Source organism: Simochromis diagramma, unplaced genomic scaffold (genome assembly GCF_900408965.1).
Source record: "Simochromis diagramma unplaced genomic scaffold, fSimDia1.1 OVJJ01000802.1, whole genome shotgun sequence".
NCBI lineage: Eukaryota > Metazoa > Chordata > Actinopteri > Cichliformes > Cichlidae > Simochromis > Simochromis diagramma.
The window spans coordinates 10,520,624-10,539,850 of NW_024387492.1; the positions used below are offsets into that span (position 1 = coordinate 10,520,624).

The window sequence follows — 19,227 nt, forward strand, 5'->3', positions numbered from 1 at the left end:
ATCCTGCGTCTCCATTGATTGTTTACTTCTGCTTTCTGCTGGTCTCTATCACTGACCTCAGCTTCGTAGTTAAAAAGGCACTCAGGACCCACAGACACTCACCGGCCACTTTGTTAAGGCCAGAGGTCAGAGGTGAATAGCCAGACTCCTTCGAGCTGATAAGAAAGTAGTAGTGACCACTCATTACAAACAGTGCACATGACATCAAATCTTGAAGGCGACTGGCTACTGTAGCAGAAGACCACACTGGGTCACACTTCTATCAGCTAAGAACAGGAAGCTATGGCTAAAGTTTGCGTTGCCTTTCCAAAATTGCACAAAAAAAGATTAGAAAAATGCTGCCTGCACGAGTCTCAATATCTGATGCAGTATTTGGATCAGAAATTGGTGTAAACATCATGAAAGCATGAATCCATCCGCATTTGTTTTAAAGTTTCAGGCTGGTGATGTATGTGTGTAATGGCTCATTAGTACAAGTTAAGCATTTATGAAATGCCACATCCTACATCTTGAGTATTAATGCTGAAAATGTCCATCTCTAATACATGTTTATATAAAGAAAAATGCGATAACAGACACTGAAAACAGAACAGGTTTTGTTTTTAAAATCTGTATGTGTATCAAGCACAGAAGACATCATTATCTGACAAATATGCTTGTGCATTATGAGATAATTTGAGTGCTATAGTGGCAGCTATGAGTGATGGGTTGAAGATTCAAAGAGTCAAGGTAAATAGTCATATTGGCATTAAACCCATGGTAAAGCATATGTCTGAAGTATCTTGAACATAAACTGGTTATGTTCAAGACGTATAGTCATGTGATATTTACTTCTGGACAAAACATCTCCAGTGGAAATATGCAGCTTCTCAACAAAAAGAGCTCAATTCAATAAATTTAAAGCTATTTAAGCATAAACCATCATCATTAATGTACAGCAGGGCTGCACAGATTTTGTGTTTATTTAATATCAGATGCTATGAGTGTTAACAATCATTGGGCTGTCTGTCTTTTGATTTTTAACTCGTGGAGTATTTGTTGTTTAGATTCCACCATATAATTTTAACTCAGGCCATAAAAAAAAAATCTCTCTGGCAAAGCCCCCAGTCTGACAAACAGCCCCTGACAAAAAGAAGAAAATAAAATGCCACTTCTAATCAACATTGTTCCTAAACTGCAGTATTGAAGCCAGGAGGGTTTTACAGAGACAGAAAGACCGCATTTGAAGTACATTTACACATGTACAAATAACATCTACCTTTCTGCATCCTGGGGACTCCCAGAGCTCTCTGTCTGTGAGCTGCCCTTTTCATCTCCTTACCCGGTCCTCCCTGAACAACTCAGCTGTCAGGCCCCATACATCACCCTGGTACAGGTTGGGACTGGGGTACTGATCAGAGGGCAGATATCTGGGACAATGAAGTCTCTGGGAGGTTGCAGTATGTGCTGTAAGCTGCGGTTGAATAGAAATGGAAGAGGAAAAGGACAATGGGAGGTTCCAAAGTGCTCACACAAGCACGAGTGATCCAGCACTTTACAGCAGAGAAGAAATGGAAATATTTGGAAGCATTTGCCAAGGGAGGAGGTGTCTGTCAAAGATTTTATGGCTACTTTGAGACTTTATGGCAATGCTGGACTGGAATAGCCAGCCTGACTTGTACAGTGAAAGTTTAAATCTAGTGTGTTTATACTTCCCTCAGAAGTTAAAATGATTTTTGCCTTAATGGGAAATTAAAATAAATTCAATCTTTAAGCAATAAGCTTAAAGTGCAAAATAGAGACTATGGGTTTGTGCAGGTTCTACACTGTGCATACCTATCAGGATTTTTTTTTTCCAACTGGTGATTATTGCTGAGCAGTGATGCGATTAGTGCTAAACTATGTGTTCAGTCAAGCAACAACAAGTCATCAGCACCTAAGGTAGACAGAGAGAACATCACTCATCAGCTGTGCAGCCTTAGTCCTGTGAAATTAGACATAATTCTGTCCTCAGCAAGAGATTTTAAGGTTGTTGCCTTTACATAGATGACACGGTCAGTGGAAATGAATTAAATAGGGGGTTCGTTAATCTGAAAAAAAAAATGTACATGAAACATTATAACAAGAAAAGCATGTCTATTGAGGAAAGCAGCAGCCGAAATACAATTACAGCGTCCGATTAAGTGTGTGAACTGAGTGAGGTTGAAGCATCAGGTGAATTGGAAGTGCTGAAAACACTTAAAGATTCAGTTTTACCCTCGAGCACTGAAACGAGTGGAAATGTCTGCGTAAGTGTAAGTGATGAATTAAGGTTGAAGGGTGAGTTAGAGTGGAGGAGCTGAGAGAAATTAGTGTCAGTTCAAGTGTGTCAGCCAAACTTTGTCAGTGGAATGACAACAGGAACTGTAAAGCTTTCCAGAGGCTTGCTGCGGAAAGTCTGAATTTAAAGAAAAAAAAAAGATTTCTCACAAAATATTTCAAAGTATGTGGCAGCTGAAATTAAAATCAAGAAGCATTTAAGACATTAAATAAAAATGATGAAGGAGACTGCTTGCCGATTTCGGTGTGAGAGCTCAGTTAAGTTGAAGTATCACTTCAATTAAAAATCCAATGAAATGGTGGAAGAAGTGCTGATATGTGCTTCAGTTTAAGCCTGGCGAGCCGCATGAAGCTGAAGCACAAATGCTCAGACAAGCAGAAGTATCAGATCAGATTTAGCTGGTATAAACATGCAGGTATAAAAAAACTAATACGTATTGTTGATCTTTGAAGTTAGAACTAAAAATATATGCAGGACACACATTTTTATTTTTATCACCATAAAATGCCAGAAAATGTTCCAAGAAAATTCTACTTTTCCCTGGCAGGTAGGAAAACCAAACCCCTGGTATGGAAGAGAAGCTGCAGGAAGGGTTTGTGGTCACGGGAGTAGTGACTATGGGAAAAAAAATGATTTGAGTACATAAAGTAAAGACTGAGCTCGCTGGCAAAAAATGAGCAGCATTAATTTAAAAGAGCACCTTGCCTGCTGATAACCAGGTGGGTGGGAAATACTTTACTTTAGGGTTTTTGGCAGTCATTGGCACAGATAGCAGGAAGACGGGATATCTTTAAATGTCAGCAAATTCTGGATGAAAATGTCATGCACTCAAATAATGAAACAGATCCGAGGCATACCCGAAACACCATCACTGGCAGCTTTTATTATGACTTAGAAAGGTGCTCAAATATCTGCACAAACTACAGTTAATGTTTACACTTTCCATGAAATAAAGATTTGAGGGGTTTTTGTATTTCCTTCTTCTTGCGTTAACCCCCCATCCACCAAAAGCTAAAAAAAAAAAAAAAAAAAAAAAAAAAAAAAATCAAACAAAGATGGAATTTGCCCTTCTCCACAGCCTGGGAGCTGGGTGTGTTATTGGATCGGTGCCTCTCAGCCTGGGAGAGAGGTGTGAGCAGCCAGGCCAAGCATGAATAATCCCTTGGGGAGAACAGGATGGATGGGTGAACAAGAGATGACTGGATAAAGCAAGAGAGGACTGTCTGCCAGAACAATGAAGGCGGTAAAAAAGAATGGAGAGGTGGGAGGTAAAGAACATCGGGTGGAGCTGACAACAAACACACAAATTGTGGAAAAATGAGAAAAAAAGGATGAGTTACACTTTTTTTTTAAAAACTGCCTTTACAACAAGAATGAATTAAGTCTGTGTATGTAGCGATCGCTGACAGTGTGGGCAGAGTGTCTGAGAGGACACGGCACAATCACCGCTTGGATAAACAAATTCTCATTAGTGTATCAAATGTCATGCAGGACCAAGCCACAGGTGGGTTGGGTCTGCCTATTTCGAAAACATAAGGTGTCAGAGTGAATGCTGCCAAGTCACTCCTATCCACTGGTAGAGTGCCAGGGTGGCTGAGTGTCAGACCTGCTGCTCATTTTAAGCTATTGCTCTCATCAGAGTCCAGACACTTCAGAAAAATATCACCAGGCTGTACAGTTAGGAGGTCAAAGCTTTTAGTTCAACAGCATGTGGACTGTTTTTTAACACCATGAACTGTCCTAAAGTTCAAAAAATGGTCTTTGACGAGGTGTATTTTCCTGACAGCTTGGACGGAAACCCAACAGTATCCAATGGCAAGCGAAGGTCAAGACGTGAAACGGGCAAGTGGGCAGACAGAGAAGCTGCGGTTTAATGAAACAGCTGGTGGCTGATTCACATTAACCTCCCTCTGTTTCTGAGTGGGTGGTGAACCCAGGTGCGAGATCATATCAGAGATTTATGTCCCACAGGGTTGTGTTAATGTGGTTCAGAGAAAATGCAGAAAGATTCTGATTTTTAATGGTGTTGTAAACACTGGTGCAATGCAACATTTATCACACGACGAAGCTTGCTTTCTTTTAAATTAAAATCTGTAACTACTATGAAGCCTGTTACTAAAGACAAACAAATCTACATAGTACATACACGACTTCAGTGGCAGATGGGGACATTTCTGAGAGTTATTGTACTGTGAAACATAGTTTCCCCTTCTGTATTTTTTAGGGGTTTTTTTTGGACATTTGTGACACTTACATGTTTTAGTTAATAAAGCAAATGTTAATTTTACGCAAAGACAAACCCAAGTAAATACAGTTTTTGATGATGAAAAGTTATCCAACCATACCTGGCCCTATGTGAAAAAAGGCTAAACCTCATAATGGTACACTCACTTTTCGTTTTTACGGCAGATTCAAAGAGTTTAACTTTTATCTCGTCAGTTCATAGACTATTTTCTTGCTGATCATCAAGATGTTTTTTTTTTTTTGGGGGGGGGGGGGGGGGGGGGGGGGGGTTGCAAAATGACCCCTTATGTTCTCTTTAGTCAACTGTTTTCACCATGGAACTTTCCCATAGACTCTATTTATACACAATCTCTTTCTTATTGTTCAATAATGAACACTGAGCTTAACTGACATAACCGAGGCCTGCACTTGTCTCGGTTAAGCTGGTATAGAGGGTAAGATATGTACATTAGTAGATCCCACATGGTGATTTTAATTTGAGATACAATGAATTCCGATCCTACGGTCTTACGTACATTGCTGCTAATTGTAATGGTCGGATTCCATAGGTATCCATGTATACTTGGGTTATTTCGAGGAGATGGACGGCCAAAATTATTATATTAAGAGCAAAATCAATCATCTATTTACAGAACTGATAGTCTTTCAATACGACGTGACTGTTCTGAATGGTATATAGAGGATAATCTCAAAGAATGATCCTCACTAAGCTCTATCATTCTGACTAATCTGGGATATTGTGAGACTTGGATATAGACCATATACAGTCATCTCTACTTCCTGCAGTGTCATCTCTATTCCTCTGGCAGGCCCGGCTCATCGGCCAATCCCAGCTCACTGACAGCGTACAGTGAGAGACAGGGAGGGTATAACAGAATTAAAGTGGAGGATTACACTGATCTTTTTTAATAAAGGCAGTAATCTCAGAAGACTTGAGCCTTCATCTCGAAGGCAGTGGAAGGCTGCAGAGGAGTGGAGGGATACACGAGGAGGAGGAGGAGGGCTGAAGCAAAGCGTTTGGATGAATGACGAAGAGAAAGCAAGAAATTGGAGGTTGAGGCACAGACGGTGAGGAGGGAACGTGAAGATCGTCTTTGTATCTACGCTGTTTCTCATTTGCAGAAGTCTACGAAGCCACATCTGGAATGCGTTTACTGTAAAAGAGAGACTGTAATGTATGAATCATGTGGGTGAAAAAGAGAGAAGCTCTAACTGGAATACAATGCACCCGGTCGGTCCCAGAAAACTGTTTTGCTTGACTTTGAGGTTTTGCATTCATGCGCAACACAATGTGTTACATCACAGATATTGCTGCTGGCAGCAGAATTAACCGCCCCCGTGCTGTAGACCAAAGCTGGTCGAACACCGGCACATGTCCATTTTGACTCTGCATTTTGTCATCAATTGCATGGCAGGAGCATTTTGTGTCCGTCTAGTTTAAACCGAAACATATCTGCAAGCAGCACCCAAGTGTTTTGGGTAAGAAAGAGCTACATTTCCTTTTTTGCAGGTGTATCACAAGCACACTCAATAAACTGTGCTGGATCCATGAGTCTTTGCAGCCTTGAATTTCAGGAGTAACATAGCAGGAGAATAAATAACAGAAATTGAACTTAACTAGTTATATAAAGCATCAGTTCACCAAGACATAAAAGAACAGGATAGTTTCCTTTAAGTGTCGAGGAACAATGTTAGAAAACCTATCAAGAACTCGGTTGCGATTGCTGACCATTTTCAGCTCAATATTTGCAACTCTGAATGGGAAAGGAGAAATCGAGGCACTCCACAACAAGAGCTTGTCGCTTTGCCATTAAAGCTCAATCTTTTTCAAAGCCACAGCGGCTGTTAGAGAAAGGAAAGGCAGCGGTGTCTGACTTGGTTTGATAGATTCCTATCAGCCAATTGTGGTTTCCAGTTAACACTCAGCACATCCACCGGGTTAAGAAGCGGCTCTTGTCAGAACAGAAGCTGATCACTGTCCTCCCTATTTCATGTACACACACAAGCGTGCATATTTGAGACCTGTGTGTGGTTTGTGCAGTCGTTTGGCTTGTCATGACACATGCTATTAACTTCTATAGGAACCGGCTGTTGCCTTGGAAACGCCTTCCAGTCACATCATGGTAATTTTGCTCATGCATGCATTCATAAACTCAACACAGGTATAGGTGCTCCCATGGACTGAAATATTTCATATATAGCTATTTCGCATAATAGAAAAAAAACAGAGTGACACTGCTGAAAATACCCCGTCTTCTGTCTGGATTGTGTTGTGTTTGAATTGGGCCCTCTTGGCCAGCATCTCAGGAGACAGATGGGGCCTCATTGTTTGCAGTTACAATCTCTTTGTGTGCGTGTCTGTGTGTGTGTGCGTGTATGTGAGGCGATCTTCCTGGACAATATCCTAGATCTGAGATTTATGTTTGATGTCTGGTTGGGAAGAGCAGAGGGAGCATGCTGAGCACCATATGACACTTTCTTCCAAAGATGGAGTTGGAAAAAACCCCCAAAAAACAAACAAACAGGGAAACTAAGACAGACACATGGAGGCAGCAGTTTCCACTCTTGGCTCTTCCTCATTTTCTTTCTTCCTTTATTCATCTATTAGTCCGTTTGTGTCTTTTGTGTAAATAATTGCAGTATAGAAATGAAAAAAAAAGATGGCTATATCATATAGCAGTATACAGATATCTTGAGCTACCCCTCATTTCGTCATCCTTTCTTATTAAAATACAAAATAGGTACAAAGATTTTTTGACATTAACATGTGCAAACATACATGGAAATGTTGCATATGAGGCAAAAACAGACTTTGAAAGTTAGCCAACGTTTCTTCTGTTCTAAGTCAAATTGATCCCTCATTTCTTCAAGAATATAGAGGTTTGGGCTCTGAGGAGGGCAGTTCATGACTGATAGTTTGCCATTGTGTGTTTTTCTACCTGAATATAGTTTTACTTGAGTGGCAGTATGTTTGGGATCAATGTCATACTGAAAGTTGAAATTGTTTCCCTTTTTTACGAATGGCTTGTTTACAGCCATCTACTGTTTGAAGAAGAGTAGATACTTCTGAACCTTTAGTTGATGTATCTTTCGGACCCTCTCTCAGGTTGGACAGGCTGGATTTTTTTTCCTGTTTTTAAAAGACAGGACTTTCAGATATTTTTCATCTTCTCTAGTTTTTTAGGTCTGACACTCTTGTGTCCTTCACATGTGCAGTTTCCTAATTTTTTTTAAGTACACACTACACATAATGCTGAGATATTAAAGATTTTTTTTGGCTAATAATGCTTTGGGAATCAGTTTGTTGGAGCAAAAATAATATATTTGTCAAAATGTGTTATCCTTGGCATTTTTCATGGATTCGACTAAAGACATAGGAACAAATTTTGTTTCTGCAACAGGAATTCTCTTTTTAAGCAATAAAGTTTTTTCTTTGTCAAGTTGTCTGTTATGTCTAGACACAACACTTTTTGTGCTTGAATGGTTCATATATGTAAAATGGCTTAAGGAGCAAACGAAATTCCTCGAAAATGGTCAGGTACAAGGACTGGACTGAAAATGAGTGAAAAAGCAGCCAATGACCAAAGACAGCCTGTGAGACCTCCAGAAAGCCTGGAGAACTATTGCTCAGGGAGACCACTTTACCTCTTACTCCTTGACAGCACTGTAAAAAATGTGATTATACTTCAACAAGAGATTCACTGGTGTCTAAAAAGTTGATGTTCTCTCTTGCATAGAACATGGGGTGGCTCAAGACTTTTGCACAGGGCTGTAATTTTAACGATAATCCTTTTTGTGATATTCATGTATAATTGTTTTTTTTCCTTTGTGTTTCCTATTCTCATTCTCATTTCACATTTGTTTGTCATTAACATAACTTTTATAGAGTGAAAGACTTTAAGGCAGAAACTTCCTTTCCAAACAGAGATAGCACTGTTTTAAATGAGTCTCAAAGCAGCTGCATTCTCTTTAAATTATTGTTCTTGAGGTTCATTGGCCTTCTCTGCTGCTGAGTGGTGTCTGCTGCCATATTAGCATGGTGCTACTGAAATTTCTGCTTCATTAATAAGCAAGTGTTTTGCTGACACGCTAAGCACTGCTAGCTTGAAAGCTGAATTCACAACCTGTGTGTGCATGCATTCATAGATGGGCATTGAAGGTGAGCAGCAAAGATGGGAGTGAGGGTGTCCAGTTTCAGAGGTCAATGCACTTATTCATGACGGTTTGGATGGAGGCTGAGAACTTTCTGGAATGTTCCAGACAAGTCTGAAGGGAGTATTGTGCGATCAGGACATTGGACTCAGATCCTGACACTGAACGCCCTCTGTCCTCCATTGGGTGTCTTTGTGTGATGGCAGCTAGCACACAAAGCAGACTCACTGTAACATAAAGGGCACTGAGTGATTTGTGACTTTCCTCCAGCAACATGTGGTTTGAGGTTGGGTTTGTACAAAATAACACATTTAAAAGTTGAGAGTGAAAGCTCCCAGCTGTTATCTTAACAGTTTGACAAATCAAAAGAGTATTAATATAGCCTTGGCTGCACTAGGCCATGTGCTCTCAGTTGTTTCTCATGGTTAAAAAAAAAGTGCAGATAGCTTGCTCATGAAAGTAAATTAGTCATATTTCTATAAACTCTTAAGAAAATAGGTAATTTATTATCTGAAAGCTCTCTTTGTGCTCTCCCTGACATAACTTGGCACAACCACGTAGTAGCTTGTTTTCTTTTGGCTGGACTTTGATACTAATCTCATATTGAGAAAAAAAAGCTACGTGCCTGTCTAGAGCTGTTTGTTTTTCTAGGGGATGGTCTACGCATAATCTGTGCTGCAATGTCACTGCAGCAATATGATCCAAAAGTTGAGAAAATCAAAGGTTTTGTATGTCTAAACGTATATACACCCCTTTCTGTGATTTTTCTGCCTGGGGTTATTGCACAACTTCCTATGTAGCCTGCTTGTGAGGTGCTTGTGATCCTGCGGTAAAAGCGGATTATTCTGCTTGTGCTGTTCTCTAAGAAAGATCACTTAAATAAAGTCGGTTTTGCACTCAGTGTGGCAAATGCAAACCTAAAATGCCACAGCAATGCGCTTGCAAGTTTCAATGGATTAACAACAAAACCTAGATGCTTTCTTAAAAGTTTATAGTTTGCAGATGCATTTGCTTTGCATTTGACTTTATAAATATTTGACTTTAGTTTAGTCAATTGCCCCCCCCCCCCCCCCCCCAAAAAAAGAGAACAGGTTTCAAATTGTGAGTTTAGATTGGTGAAAAACACTAAACAAACAAAAAGATTTATGATTAAATCTTTGCTTTGTAAAGTGACTAAGTGAAGATAGTGTCTGCATAGCCTTTACTCAATACATTATTTATGCACAGTTCATCTGCAGAATTGCATGGCAATTGCATTATTTTTTTAAAAGTAATGCAGACTTGATGGTCACTTTGATGGAGTACACTCTGATGTAATGCTATAGGGTTTAGGTATAGGGTAGTAAATGTGCTAAAAACATACCAAGCCACTGGTATGGTTCTTTAAAGCTTCATAGACTGTGCATTAGTGATGTGTTGGTCGCAAACGAAACGGATCTTAGAGCCGACTCTTTGAAGTGAACGATGCGAGCCGTGTTTTTTTTTTTTCTTTCTCTCACCCTCTCTCTCGCACTTTTTTTCCCGCTTCACTCCGCACGCGAGCCTCGTGCTTTGCGCTGGGAAGAGGGGGGAGGGCCGGTAGTTACACTCGCAGTAGCACAGGAACAGAGCCGGAGGGAAAGAGAGAGAGAGAGAGCCAGGGACAACAACGTCACATTAGAAAGGTATAGTAATCATCCACAACTATTTTCAGTTGCGGATGATAAAGGATTCAGAAAGTTTATTCATGCAGGCCCATATGACAGAGAATGTGTATCTTCTTTTTGTTTTCAAATTTTTTCATATTTATATTTGATTGTGTTGTGGTTTGCAGTGTTTTGTGTTGTTTCACTTTAAATTTGTTTAAAAGGAAAAAGCTGAAAATTTAAATAGTTAAAAGTTGAAATGTAAATAGTTGGTTTTTGTATTATATGATTTATTTATTACATTTTATGTGGAGTGAATAAATAAAAGTATATTTACGATGGCCCCTAGAGACAAAGCATGTACAAACTCCGAAGCACGTACAAACACAACAGAATGCTCCAGGATGCTAGGGGGCAGTGTTGAGCTTTTGTTACCTAGTGGCTACACTAGCCAGGAAGTACCAATAACTGGATTTGGTGTGTGGTAGTAACAGGTAAATGATTTTTTTTAAATTATTTGAATATATATGAGTGCTTGTGTATAAATACACAAACAATACACATATGCTTTCAATTGTGTAATTTAAGTGATCTAGGTAGCTCTGTTTTGGAAGTTCAGTTAACGGTAGAAATGCGTTTTGGAGTTTGTACGTGCCTTGTCCCCAAGGGCCACTGCATATATTCATATATAAACATATATAAATAAAACCACTTTTTTTTTTTACATTAGTAATTCCTTTTGTGCATAATTTTATATTGTTGTTGATAATAAATTAATTAAAGCAACACAACAACCTGAGTTGCCGGTTGGGAGCCGAAAGAGCCGGCTCTTTTAGTGAGCCGAGCCGAAAGAGCCGGTTCTCTAAAAAGAGCCGGAAATCCCATCACTACTGTGCATACTGAGAAGTTTCTCAGGCACTTTTATCTATATTTATATTTATTTTTGGCAGGTGTGTCAGATTAGCTAAAGTTTATATTGACATTTCTGACAAGTGACTGAAGAGAAAAATAAAGCTCTCTTATTAAACATAAGAAAATGTACAGTGACTACTCAGCTCATGTGTTACAAATTTGTCATTATAAGATTATATACGGTTTTGTGGAGTTCATATAGAGATGTAAATATTTTATCTGCAACATGCAGTGTTGCTAATGGATATGGAATTTTTAGCTTAAGACCAGGCAGGTAATGTACCAGCTTTCTTAGCACTTAGTTCTTGTGACTTCTTAGTTCTCTGAGCATCTCAGTTGGTGCTTAAGGGTGCCAGTGATCTGACTTGAGTCACACCTTTGGGATTATACAAGGTCAACCTCTTTTCTTCTTTTCAGCAGTCTTTTATCTTGCTCTCTCTGTCTGCGGAGGCAAATCTTTCAGTTTTCCGTGACATAAGGAAGGTCATCGGGTGTCTGCTTAAGAAAATCTACTGGGACCTGATACCGCCTGGCAGAGATTGAAGCAGGATTGCTTTTTCTGTTCTCACTTTATCCTAACTCTGAACTAATCAATGCTCAGAAGCATAGTGTTCATTGATAATCAAGCTGTTACCCATTTGAACAAAAGTAATTAAAAATTGCCTTGCAATGAATGAATTTGTGTCTCAGCTAATTAAAAGGATCATTTGAATTAAACTGGAGACTGCTTTGGCTTGTTGGTTGTTTTTGAATATTATAATTATAGGTTTTGAGGCCATATAGTAGCGTTTATTCTATTCCTACAGACAACAAATAGAAGCATGTAGTTTGCAATTTTGATCATCTTTCACTTTAGTGGTTTGATTTACTCTCATGAGAAAAAGTTTGACACGATCACTGTTTTTGTCTCTCACAGTTGTAAATTGATTCATTTTGACTCAAGGCTACAGATAATGTGAATTAGATTTTGGAGCATTTGTCTTTAGATGTCATTTGAAGCTGGAGTTTGAGCAGTCCCATCACATAAAAAATGTTAAAAAAAAAACTAAACAAATGCAGTGGTTGAAAAAAAAAAAAAAACCCCAAGAGCCAAAAACCTCTGGAGACCTCATTCTATACTCTAAATTTACTTTTAAGGGAATCATAATGTATTTTGCATATATTCCTTTTGTTTTCTTTATAGTGCAGTAAAAATCAGGTAAGGGTAGCATGACCAATGTTTACTGTGATTCCACAAACATTATGTAGGTAGCAGGTAATGGATAATAACTGGACACGGGTAACTTGAGCTTAATATTATAATATAACATTTCTAACTAGGTAGACAGCTCGTTCTCTTTCTCTTGACAATGCTTTCTTTAAAGATATAACATATTTTGGGAACAACTTGAAAGAATGGCAAATAACGTGATATTTAGAATGCCTGTATGCCAATATCGTTCCCTACATGTTGTAGACAAATATGCAGTTTTCTACAAGACTGCAAGAAGCACAATAGCGACAACGACAACATCTGGCTGCAGCCACAAGACGGCAGTAATGTAAAGGATGGATGCGCATATTAATTGGCATGCGACAAGCTTTATGACAGGACTGTCTGAGATGAAAGGAGAGAGGTCAATTTGCTTTGGTACATTTTCACTTATATCTGTTTTTAGATTTGACAAGGCAAGCAGTGCCTGCCTTGCTTGTCCTGATGGAACACCACTGGTAAAATTGTCTAAAATGAAAAGAGAATCCATGGTTCATCTTTGCTTTTCACTAGTGATTTATTGTATTTACAGCCTGTCTGTGGGCTTTGAGGTTCAGTGTGTTTGACATGTGATTGGCAGCCGACCTATCTACAAGTAATCTCTGAATAATGCTGCCACTGAATTCCCGAGTAAAAGCTTTACAGGTCGCACACTCTCAAAATACATTCACATTGTGAAATAGGACACTGTGGATATGGAAGGGAGACTTGAGAAGATAGCTATGAAGTGATTTCTGGTACAAGTAGCAATTTATGCATAGTACTCCATTTCTATATGAATTTTGATGATGATGATGTTTTAATATTAAGTGATGGCAAGGTTGGTTTTAGATTTTAGAGTACATTACAGAGAGTAAATGCAGTAGTAACAATCAGTAATGTCTTTTTTTAACAGGAAGCAGTCAGACTGAGTAGAAAGTGTCCTTAAATTAAAGAAAGTTGCTCCAAGCACAGATTTCTTCCTCTTGCTTCATAGCAAAATTGTGAACTGAAACAACATCACTGTATTAAGATTGATCAGTATGATGCATGCTGTTGTTGCTGCTGAATTTAACTGCGTTTAAACAGTAAATGATTACAAGTCAATACTTTGAAAAGCATAAGCTCTATTTAATGTTACATTTCAGTGTTATCCATTTTCCTCAGTGCCAGAAGTGTCTTTCTGTAACACAAGCTGAAAACTTTCTTAAAACAATATTACTACAGATACACCTCTTAATTCTGAATGCTCTGCTACGCTCAGCTAAAGAATTTTAAACAACACAGTAATTTGTCTTTTCAGTTTATACAACCTCAAAACATCCAGGGGTCAGGGGATTAACATTTCTTTACAACATACTACATCTTTTTATGCTTTTTATAAAGATTATTTATCTAGAAGACTCTTGAGATGGACAATCTACATTGATTGTTGTATTGTTAGGTTTGCTGTACATTTGTAAATGTACATTTGTAAATGTACAGCAAAGACAGCACTGAAGTATTGATCACTGGTAGGGCAGGTGAGCTGTTAATACAAAAACCTATTAGCATCACAAACCATACTGTACACAAAATTGGACAGGGCACTAAACTACTTCTTAGTCATGCAAAGCTTTAAAGATAACAAGATGTTTAGTCTTCACAACAGATGCAACAAAACTTTGATGCCCAACTCAGAAAAAGTTGATATCCGACCTGAGTGCTTCCTCTCGCCTTAACATCAGCATAAAAACTGTGTGCCAGAAACTTCATCATGCATGTGCATTGTGTAATTATATTATATGGACCATACAGGGAAAAATTGAGATTACATACAGACTCCTAGTACTGACAATTTGTTGCACCACTACAACTGCTACACATCAGGATATATTGTTACCACTTTTTTTGTTGCAAACCTTTTAACCTTATTATGGCTACATTATACAATGATGGTATTTGTTACTATTATCCAGTTATGGCAGTGGCGGCCCTTCCTCTCTAACCAATGGGAGGATAGTAGGTCAAAGCAGAATCAGCATAGAAAGAATAGTTGCTTAAATTAGCAGATATAATATGGTGACTTCTCGTGACTTTGCAAGTCGCCAGCATTTCAGCTTGGGAGATGGACCTGCGTTGGAGTGTGTAGGTTATATATTTTGTGTGTGCGTCACTGTGAGAAAAGGCCAGCAGTCTGTTTATTGCTGTTAAAGTCAGGGGGCTGAGTCACCAGAGCCCTGCTGTGTTTGCTCTCTTCTGTCTTTCTTTCTTTAGCCCTTTTCAAACATTGGATATGTAACATTGCTGTCCCTGTAAATGTGTTAAATGTGACAGAATTCTGCCATTCAGACACTGGTTTGCCCGTGTTTCCCCTTCCACCCCCGCTGCTGTTGTTTTGACCAGCACATTTTATATGTGTCTATAATTTACCAACTCACCCCTCTGCTCCTTTCCCAGTGGGGAAGAAAGACTGCATGAGGTAAATGATTCAAGTGTGTGTGTGTGTGTGTTTTAACGTGGATGTCTGACAGCCAAGAGATTACATTTCCTTTAGATTGGTTATAAAAAAGACCCTGAGGCTCTCATTCACACTCATACCTGTACAGTTTATTAAGTGAGACAGAATGTGTCAGCAACCGTCTGTTATTCAAGGTGGTAAAGTGAGGTACAGTAGCAACCTCTCCTGTGCTTTACCCTCTTGAATGAGTTTTAAAATGAGATTTGCCTTTTCTAATGACCTCTCACTTCATCTTGCTCAGAAAATGCCTCAAAGCTGAAAATCGTTCATGTCTGACATTTTCAAAGTGTAGCAAAGATGACACATCAGCAAGTGCTGTGTTTATAAAGCTGTGGTACTTAAGTTGCTGGTGTGCAGTAACAATGTCATTGACCAAGCAGCTAATGTGAAAGAGAAAATATTGTATATGGATTTGTACAGACAGCTATACATTAGATCTGTGTATCATTAAGCCCTAATTACTAAACACAGGCTTTATTTTGTTCTTCAATTATCTTTTACTTTTATTCGCTTTTGCTCAGAAGAACCTAAAAACTGTTAGGCCTTGTGCATTTTTGATTAAATGGATGACCACTACTTTATCCATCCATCTGGGAATCTATCCCAGGTATAACCTGATAACCTTTCAAACCTATCCTCTATTTACAAATTAACATTTTTTGGTAGGGGGATGAAGCCAGATTACTCAGAGAGGCACAGGACACAGAAACTCTTAGAAATTTGACCGGTGGATTTGAACCCTGACTTCCTTGCTATGAGGAAACTGTGCAGCCACCTACTTTGTTCAGTGCTTGAATATTTTGTGATCTAATGACTTGCTTCTTTATCATATATGTGCAATGAGAAGACCTGGAGACCACAATTACTGTAAAAGGCTTAAAATTTAGATAAGAGGGCCTTAAAGTGCGAACCAAAACTGCATATATAAGTATCTGCACTCAAACATTATTTTCTCTTGCAAACACAAAGCAATAGTTTTAAGTAAAATGAATCTGAAATCTATAAAATCAAAGATTTATTTATTCAAATAACTACAAATTTAGGATAATTTGCTTGGTATAAATGGAATGCATACCAGTCATGCCAATTTCATTTGACCTGATGTTTTACGTTGCACTTCTGTAACAACACTGCACGGAAAATTTACATGTAATCAAATAACTTCAAGTCAGCCATCTGGTAATAAACGTTATGTGACATGCTGAATGCTGAATTGTTTTGTCAAATGTTGTTTCCCTTCTCAAGAACAAACTCTTAAACTCGTGTTCAGCTGTTGCTTGTAGCATTTTCAGCAGATCTGTTACAGATTTTTAGAATCTGAACACAACAACTGATACTCTAGTCTATTTGTATGGGGTTTATTAATGCACCTCTGAATACTGCCTCACGTACATGTTATCAATTGTCTGGTCAGAGCTGTTTAGTTTCATGAGTCATCTGTAACATAGATGCAGTCACATGCCCCTTCTTTTATGTAATTCGTGAAGATCATCCAGCCATATGAAGAGGTATAAAAGTACGATTATCTTTACTAATTATCAATTACCTTCACCGCAGCTCACAAGGAGGTAAAAGTGAGAATGAAACCAGTTGTGTTCATGGTAGGTGTAACACTTTCCACAATAGTGGCATTAATACCATCCATCTTCTTCTGCTTACCCAATTTAGCATCAGCTGGAGACTATCCCAACTGCCATAGGGTGAAAAGAAGAGTGCAGCTTGGTCAGATTGCCAGTTTGTTGCATGCCTAACACAGAGAGAGACAACCATTTGCACTCACATTCACACCTATGGGCATTTCAGAATAACTAATTAACCTAACCCCACTAAGTGCATGTCTTTGGAGTATGACAGGTAGCCAGAGTACCCACAAACAACATGCAAACGCCACACAGAAAGGCCCCAGGCTTTGTGCCGCCGTGGTGCCTTAACTGATACCCAGATCTTTTAAATGGCATAGAAAGGTGGACTGGGATAAGGTCTACATGCTCTCATTTTTACAGTACCAGGAAATGCTGAACTGAACAAATCATTCAGTACATAAATTCCTAAATCAGTGAGCGCTTATAAAAGCACAATGCTTTACAAAGCCTCACCGGAAATTAGGTTTTAAAATGTAATTTTCCTTACGGCAGCCTGCAGCTTTTTTTTATTTTATCTGAGTTGCATGAATATGTTCAGGGAGAAGAAAGCAGTATGCTAGTGAGACAGCAAGAGAGCGATGTTCAAGGAAAAGAGAGAACATAAGAGAAAGACAGGTTAGAGAAAGTGGAAGGCGGGTTTGAAGTTTTAAAGTGATTCAGACAGCAGAGATGGGGAAGCAAAACGGAGCATGAGAGGGACAAGGTAACATGACAGAGCAAAAGCGTTAACACACGTCTTCGAGATGAGAGGGAAAGGAAAGAAAAGCACAGTCTAGGTAGAGAGGAAGCGAGAGAGCTAAATAGCAGCAGCGCATGACACAGAAAATTTTATCTGGGCACCTCCGGGGCATCTTAGGAGACAAATTTTATGTTAGAAATTAGGTGGAGTGAGCATATGGTGCTATGTAATATTGATGGTGCACAAGTGCCCATCTCAAGGCATGGAATGATAGCCCTGCAGTGATTTTTCACGGCATTTAAAACTCTTGTGCTGAGGCTTCTTTGTCTCTAGTTTAGGTCATTAAAGATTTAAAGACAGAAAAGCGAAGAAGCACTTATTATCCCAATGTAACAGAATGAGAAACTAAAGTAGGGTGGAAAGAGCTCACCGTGTGTGTGTGTGTGTTGCTGGTGGGAGGGTTGACAGAAATTGGCAGTGAAAGGGGAACAAAAGGAAGAATGATGGATGGGAAGATCAAATGACAACATGAAGGCAACGGCGGAGAGCAGAAATGAATCAAAGAGAAATGCATGAAGAGACAGCAGAGGGGAGGGAAGCGGAGGGTTGTTAAGCTGCTGCACTAACACACCCTTCGTGGGTCACAGGGTCAAGCTTCTGGAGTTCATGCATGTGTGTGTTTGAGTGTGTGTAAAGTAATGTTTGCTCCAGAACACACAAATGAAGCGTTTCTTTGTAGAGCTGACTGTCTTAGATTTGCAGCTGATGCACTAAGGGAGTGCTTGATTTGTCATTGTGTGTTAGGCCAACACTTGTTCACTTGTCTCAGAAAAATAAATGCAGTCCTGTACTGGCAGAAATCTGAGTGGCAAACCCTCTCTTCTTTGACATCAAAGCATTTCAGAGGCACTCGTTGAACATGCGTCAATTCTGCTGCCTGTTCTTCCATCATCACCCTTCTGGGATTTACCGAGCATTAACTCAGTAGTTCTTACTCAGTTTCTCTGTGTCCCGCACCACTGATCTAGGAATCAGATAAACCTTACAAAAATCTTAAACACAACAATTAAGAGCTAAGAAGTTGATGGTATATCAAACATACCTTTCTGTGTAGTTGCAGAGGCGGGCAGCATCGTGGTGAGGGGCCCTCTGTGTCTCCCTCAGTCTTCCTAACTAGACTGTCCTTCTTCAGTTTGTGAACATAAGAAATTCTCCTTTTAATGCTTTTGCCCAGCTCCTCTGCTTCTTCTGCAGACACCTGTTTCATTTTACTCTGTTCACCCCACTTTTGATTAGATTTAGTTGGACGTCTCAAAGCCAAGGGTGCTGAGGCACCCTGCCAACCTCTCTCCAGGTAAAGATGAATGCACACACACACAGCAGTGAACAGGATGCCCAAACGCAGCAGCAGTCCCAGAGTGAGTCGCTCTCTGCCCATATCCATCCACTGTTTTGTCCTCCCTGTCTCTCTGACTCACCCAAATCCAGTGTCTCAACTCAAGGTGTCAGTTTGATTGCTTTTTCTATCCCATTTTGGAAGTTCTCTTCTCTTCTCTTCCCCTTTGTCTCAAGGTTAAAATCCACCTTTACACCAACAGCGGTAAGTTAATGAAATGCAAACATTTCCACCGTTGCTCATAAACCAGCACACACGCACACATATTTGTGCTTCCTGCAAGGCTGTGAGGCTGTGTAAGTGCTGAGGCTTTGGAAGCTGAGAGTGAAGTGCAGAATATGCCACCCTCTTTGAAAACTTTGGAAACTCCCTCCTCACACTTGTAAGTCTCTTTCTTTCTCTCTCTTTTTTTTTTTTAACCCAAACACACGCCCCTTTAATTTGCTTTCTTTTTCTTTCTGAGGTTCACATCACACTCACACACACAGACACACACACCACTCTGTTGTTCTTCCCCCTCCTTGGTGCTGCTTCATCCCGCCCAGC

General features: G+C 39.4%; 1 protein-coding gene across 3 annotated transcripts in view; it reads right to left on the reverse strand.

Moving 5' to 3' along the window:
• Positions 1-19,227, reverse strand: part of mettl24 (methyltransferase like 24) — a 37,550-nt gene that overhangs the window by 18,198 nt on the left and 125 nt on the right. For all 3 annotated transcript variants that reach the window (XM_040017538.1, XM_040017536.1, XM_040017537.1), the window contains exon 1: positions 18,388-19,227. This exon is cut by the window's right edge. In XM_040017538.1, the coding sequence (XP_039873472.1) occupies positions 18,388-18,729 (342 nt within the window). In that variant the 5' untranslated portion in view covers positions 18,730-19,227. The remainder of the gene's footprint in view (positions 1-18,387) is intronic.